We start from the raw sequence: 5,928 nt of genomic DNA, 5'->3' as shown, positions 1-5,928 counted from the left end.
TTTTTTTTTTTTTGGGACGGAGTCTCGATCTGTTGCCCAGGCTAGAGTGCAGTGGTGCGATCTCGGCTGACTGCAAGCTCTGCCTCCTGCGTTCACGCCATTCTTCTGTCTCAGCCTCCCAAGTAGCTGGGACTACAGGTGCCCACCACCATGCCCAGCTAATTTTTTTGTATTTTTAGTAGAGACGGGTTTTTTCCTTGTTAGCCAGGATGGTCTCGGTCTCCTGACCTCGTAATCCTCCCGCCTCGGCCTCTCAAAGTGCTGGAATTACAGACGTGAGCCACTGTGCCTGGCCGGAAAGACCTGGTTTTTAGTGGTTGGTTTATTTATTTATGTTTTTTTGGAGACAGAGCTTCGCTTTGTTGCCCAGGTTGGAGTGCAGTGGTGCAATCTCGGCTCACTGCAACCTCCGCCTCCTGGGTTCAAAACATTCTCCTCCCCAGCCCCCCGAGAATTTGGGATTACAGGCCCCTTCCCCTTTCCTGGGTGTTTTTTTTTTTTTTTTTTTTTTTTGAGATGGAATTTTGCTCTTGTTGCCCAGGCTGGAGTGCAACGGCGCAATCTTGGCTCACCACAACCTCCACCAACCCGGTTCAAGCGATTCTTCTGCCTCAGCCTCCCGAGTAGCTGGGATTACAGGCGTCTGCAACCATGCCCGGCTAATTTTGTATTTTAGTTGAGATGGGGTTTCTCCATGTTGGTCAGGCTGGTCTTGAACTCCTGACCTCAGGTGATCTACCCACCTCAGCCTCCCCAAGTGCTGGGATTATAGGCCTGAGCCACTGTGCCCAGCCAGCCAAGGTTTTTAAGTAACATATTTCAGCATTGGCTGTACAGCTTTGCAGGTTGGTCACATAAGCATTAGCCGGGTCTGAAATGTTAGTAAGCATTTTATTATTGCAGCAAAGATTCACACGAATTAATTATGTATCAGAAGGCATGACAACTGAAGTGCGCTTGCTGGGCAAAAAGTTACCATTGCAGTAAATTATCATGCTCCCAGGCTAAATGGATTATCAGCCAGGGAGCTGAGAAGAAATCCCGTGTTCCTTTTGAACCAAATAACTCGCTGCTGGTCACTGTAGCCTTAGTTTTGTTGTCTGTTTACTGCAAAATGGTGCATCCAAATCCCCATTTTCTCTTGTACTTTTTAAAAGGTCTGTATCTTTTAACGACGCGTAGTAAAAAATTTCCACATGAATGATGCGATATCTAGAAATTGTTTCAGAATTATCTGGGGGCAGCTTATTCTGGCCACATGTGCATGGTGGTTCTAGTTGAGCCAGGTGAGTTTGTGGAGGGTTATTATATGATTCTCTATGTTGGCATTTGTTTGAAATTCTTGGTGGTAGAGTTTTTAAAATGCCATTTTCCACCAGCAGTTCCTGGGCTAGTTTTCCTATGATCATTTTTAAGGTTCTGAAAGGGAAGTCTGGTTTTGATCCACGCTGCCACATTGTAATGTATTCATAGTTGGTAAGTGCCCTCCCGTGGCTAAGCCAGATGATGCATATATGGATGAAACCCAAGCACGCCTCCCTCTGCTTCCCAAGAGGGCATTTGCAGGAGTGGGTAAGGGCTTCTCTGGAGCACAACTGCCTGGCTTTGATGCTGTCTCCCCCACTTACTAGCGGGGAGGACTTAGCCTCTGTGGGTGTTCCCTTCCTTTCCTGTCTTCAAGAAGGGGTGAATGATAGTATCCATTTCATGGGGTTGTAAGGGTTGAATGAGTGGCTTGGAGTAGATGCTCCATCCATGCTTGCTCTTATTCTTAGAACATGAATGATTGGATGCCCATTGCCAAGGAGTATGATCCACTCAAAGCGGGCAGCATCGATGGCACCGATGAAGACCCACATGACCGTGCAGTCTGGAGGGCAATGCTGGCACGATATGTCCCCAACAAAGGTGTCATAGGAGATCCCCTCCTCACCCTGTTTGTGGCCAGACTAAACTTGCAGACCAAGGAGGACAAATTAAAGGAAGTCTTTTCCCGCTATGGTGACATCCGGCGGCTTCGGCTGGTCAGGGACTTGGTCACAGGCTTTTCAAAGGGCTACGCCTTCATCGAATACAAGGAGGAGCGTGCTGTGATCAAAGCTTACCGAGATGCTGACGGCCTGGTTATTGACCAGCATGAGATATTTGTGGACTACGAGCTGGAAAGGACTCTCAAAGGGTGGATCCCTCGGCGACTTGGAGGCGGTCTGGGGGGAAAAAAGGAGTCTGGACAACTGAGATTTGGGGGACGGGACCGGCCTTTTCGAAAACCTATTAACTTGCCAGTTGTTAAAAACGACCTCTATAGAGAGGCAAAACGGGAAAGGCGGGAGCGATCTCGATCCCGAGAAAGACACTGGGACTCGAGGACAAGGGATCGAGACCATGACAGGGGCCGGGAGAAGAGATGGCAAGAAAGAGAGCCCACGAGGTTGTGGCCTGACAATGACTGGGAGAGAGAGAGGGACTTCAGAGATGACAGGGTCAAAGGGAGGGAGAAGAAGGAAAGAGGCAAGTAGAGGCCCAACAGCAGACCCCAAAGTGAAGATACACTGGAAATGAGTGGAGGGGGATTGTCTTTCAACGCAGCTCGAGTCTCATGGTTGAATAAAACTTCCTGATGATCATGGGGTGTGGAGTAGTTTTCTTTGCAGTCTGGAACTTTGGTTCAAGCTGATAGGAATTTGTCATCTTCCTCACATAGTTCTAAGGACATGTTATTTAACAGGATCAAGAAGCAATTTTGTCGTTACTGGCATCTGTACAGAAGGGCAATTTCTTTTCTTTTCTTTTTTTTTTTTTTTTGAGACAGAGTCGCACTCTGTTGCCAGAGCTGGAGTGCAGTGGCGCGATCTTGGCTCACTGCAACCTTCACTTCCTGGGTTCAGGTGATCCTCCTGCCTTAGCCTCCCCAGTAGTTGGGATTACAGGCATGTGCTGCCATGCCTGGCTGATTTTTGTATTTTTAGTAGAGACAGGGTTTCACCATGTTGGTCAGGCTGATCTCCAACTCTTTTTTTTTTTTTTGAGACAGTTTCACTCTAGTTCTTCAGGCTGGAGTGCAATGGCGTGATCTTGGCTCACTGCAACTTCTGCCTCCCAGTTCAAGTGATTCTTCTGCCTCAGCCTCCCAAGTAGCTGGGATTACAGGCGCGTGCCACCGTGCCCAGCTAATTTTTGTATTTTTAGTAGAGACGAGGTTTCACCATGTTAGCCAGACTGTTCTCGAACTCCTGACCTCAGGTGATCCACCTGCCTCGGCCTCCCAAAGTGCTGGGATTACAGGTGTGAGCCACCGCTCCTGGCCTGGTCTCCAACTCTTGACCTCAAATGATCCACCTGCCTCAGCCTCCCAAAGTGCTAGGACTACAGGCATGAGCCACTGTGTCCGGCCAGAAGGGCATTTGTAAGGAGCTAGTATTCAAATTTAATTTGGCAGTAGAGAATTTGATTCTCTCCCATCTATTTGAAATGATCATCTTGAGTACGTGGCAAAAAGAGGTTATGATGTAATCACACTCCTCTGAGACTCCTGAGAGGAGGAACACTAAACTGGTCAGAATAAATTGGATCCTTTTTATCTTTATATCCATAGCCCAAGGGTTTGCTGAATTGAAATAAAAATGGGATAGAAAAGTGAATCCAAGGAGAATGTCCAGAGCCCTAATACCAGAAGGCAGTCTGCACAGCCAGGTCAGCATTCTTGAACAAATGTACCTCCACTCTCACTTAAAATGCCGACTGCCTTTCTTCTTTTTCTGGCTGACATTTAAAATTAAAAACCAAAGTTGCTGGGCTGTGATCTATGGCAGCCTTCCAGCCCTTTGAAAAGATAAAGTTCGACAGAAGTGGTGGTGAAATGAAAATGAAGAATAGGGAGTGGTCAGGATCAATGAAAGAATTACAGCCAGTTCTGATGGACTGATTTTTCCTTTCTCTCTTGATCATCTAGTCTCTGGTGTGCTTGAGAGCTGGAGCTGCTGACCTTAACTTCTGACGACTTTGAGCAAGTACCATACTGTTCAGGTGATTTTCAAAAAAGTGACATTTAGCATTTTGATAAATGGCTGTCTTTGAAAGTTCATATTGTGAAAATTCAAGATGTTTCATGCAAAATAAATGATTTAGTACCATTGCTAGGTTTTCACATAGGAGTTTGAATCTCTCGTGATATTACGCAGGAACTGGACCAACCTGCTGTGGCTTAAAATTGTTGTCAGCTGGTAGAACAGTTTTAGAAAAATAGGCACTTCGTGAATTTCCGGTACAGATTTTTATTATTTCCCAAGTCTCAGAAAACAACCTTGCAGGAAACCTTTCTGATTTCACTCACATTTCATTTACAAAGTGTTCCCTTATTAGGGCCCCAGAAGTGTGTTGTGGACAAGGGTTGGTAGGTTGTCTAGAAGGTAAGACTGCCTGCATTAGGGAAGCCTTGTGAGATACCATCAGGACAAAAAGCAAAGCCAGTTGCAGTCTTTGTGTAGTTGTCAACTCTGAGCATCAGAACAGGAAGAGATTGAAAACATGCACACTCGGCTAGGCATGATGGCTCACAGCTGTAATCCCAGCACTTTGGGAGGCTGAGGCGGGTGGATCACCTGAGGCCAGGAGTTAGAGACCAGCCTGGCCAACATGGTAAAATCCCGTCTACTAAAAATACAAAACTTAGCCGGGCGTGGTGGCGGGAGCCTGTAATCCCAGCTACTCAGGAGGCTGAGGCAGGAGAATGGCTTGAACCCGGGAGGCGGAGGTTGCAGTGAGCCAAGACCATGCCACTGTACTCCAGCCTGGTGACAGAGCAAGACTCTGTCTCAAAAAAAAAAAAAGAAAAAGAAAAAACAAAACATGCACACTCAGGCTGGGCGGTGATGGCTCATCTGTAATCCCAGCACTTTGGGAGGCCATGGCAGGTGTATCGCTTGGAGCTCAGCACTTCAAGACCAGTCTGGGCAATGTGGTGAAAACCTGTCTTTATGAAAAACAAAAATTAGCCTGGTGTTGGTGGTGCGTGCCCATAGTCCCACCTACTCGGGAGGCTGAAGCTGGAGAATTGCTTGAGCCCGGGAAGCGGAGGTTGCAGTGAGCTGAGATTGTGCCACTGCACTCCAACCCGGGTGACAGTGAGACCCACCCTGTCTCAAAACAAAAAACATGCACACTCAGACACTGTACATTTGGGCTTAGTGGTCTATGGGCTGTGGTGACTTTGAAAGAAAAACAATGGTACAGCTTCCATGGTAGGCACTTTGGCAGTCTCCATGAACGTGACAGAAGCAAGTACTCTTTGACCTAGCAATTCTGCTTCTAGTTTATTCTGTAGACCTTTGTGTGTGTGACAGTGTGCAACACTTTTTGAGAGTAAAGGATTGGAAGGAAGCTACCTGTCCATCAGTGGGGCTTAGATAAACATTAATAAATATCACCTCCATATGGTAGACCAGGGCATTGTAGGATGTTCATTAGCACCTTCCTTGGTGTTCACCCATAGATGACAGTATTCTCTCTCCCCCTTCAGTTGTGACAACCAAAAATGTCTCCAGACTGCCAAATGTCCCCTGGGGGGCTCAGTCATCCGTGGTTGAGAGCCACTGTCTTTTTTTTTTTTTTTTTTTTTTTTTTGAGACGGAGTCTCGCTCTGTTGCCCAGGCTGGAGTGCAGTGGTGCAATCTCGGCTCACTGCAAGCTCTGCCTCTCGGGTTCAAGCAATTCTGCCTCAGCCTCCCAAGTAGCTGGGACTACAGGTGCCTGCCACCACACCTGGCTAATTTTTTTGTGTGTATGTGTGTATTTTTGGTAGAGACGGGGTTTCACTGTGTTAGCCAGGATGGTCTCGATCTCCTGACCTTGTGATCCGCCTGCCTCAGCCTCCCAAAATGCTGGGATTACAGGCGTGAGCCACCGCGCCTGGCCTTTTTTTTTTTTTTT

At 47.2% G+C, this 5,928-nt stretch overlaps 1 protein-coding gene across 3 annotated transcripts in view; it reads left to right on the top strand.

The window, feature by feature from the left end:
• Positions 1-2,627, top strand: part of SNRNP35 (small nuclear ribonucleoprotein U11/U12 subunit 35) — an 11,585-nt gene extending 8,958 nt beyond the window's left edge. For 2 of the 3 annotated variants that reach the window (XM_017889921.1, XM_017889929.1), the window contains one exon: positions 1,776-2,627. In XM_017889921.1, coding sequence (XP_017745410.1) covers positions 1,779-2,519 — 741 coding nt within the window. In that variant the 5' untranslated portion in view covers positions 1,776-1,778 and the 3' untranslated portion in view covers positions 2,520-2,627. Of the gene's footprint in view, positions 1-745; positions 1,573-1,775 lie in introns of those variants that run through there. The other variant, XM_017889913.1, reaches the window with a different exon arrangement.
• Positions 2,628-5,928: the final 3,301 nt, after the last annotated feature.

The sequence above is a fragment of the Rhinopithecus bieti genome, unplaced genomic scaffold (genome assembly GCF_001698545.2).
Source record: "Rhinopithecus bieti isolate Rb0 unplaced genomic scaffold, ASM169854v2 scaffold_574, whole genome shotgun sequence".
Lineage (NCBI taxonomy): Eukaryota > Metazoa > Chordata > Mammalia > Primates > Cercopithecidae > Rhinopithecus > Rhinopithecus bieti.
Note: the sequence above shows the minus strand (reverse complement) of the source record. Positions and strands in the feature narration are given on the sequence as shown.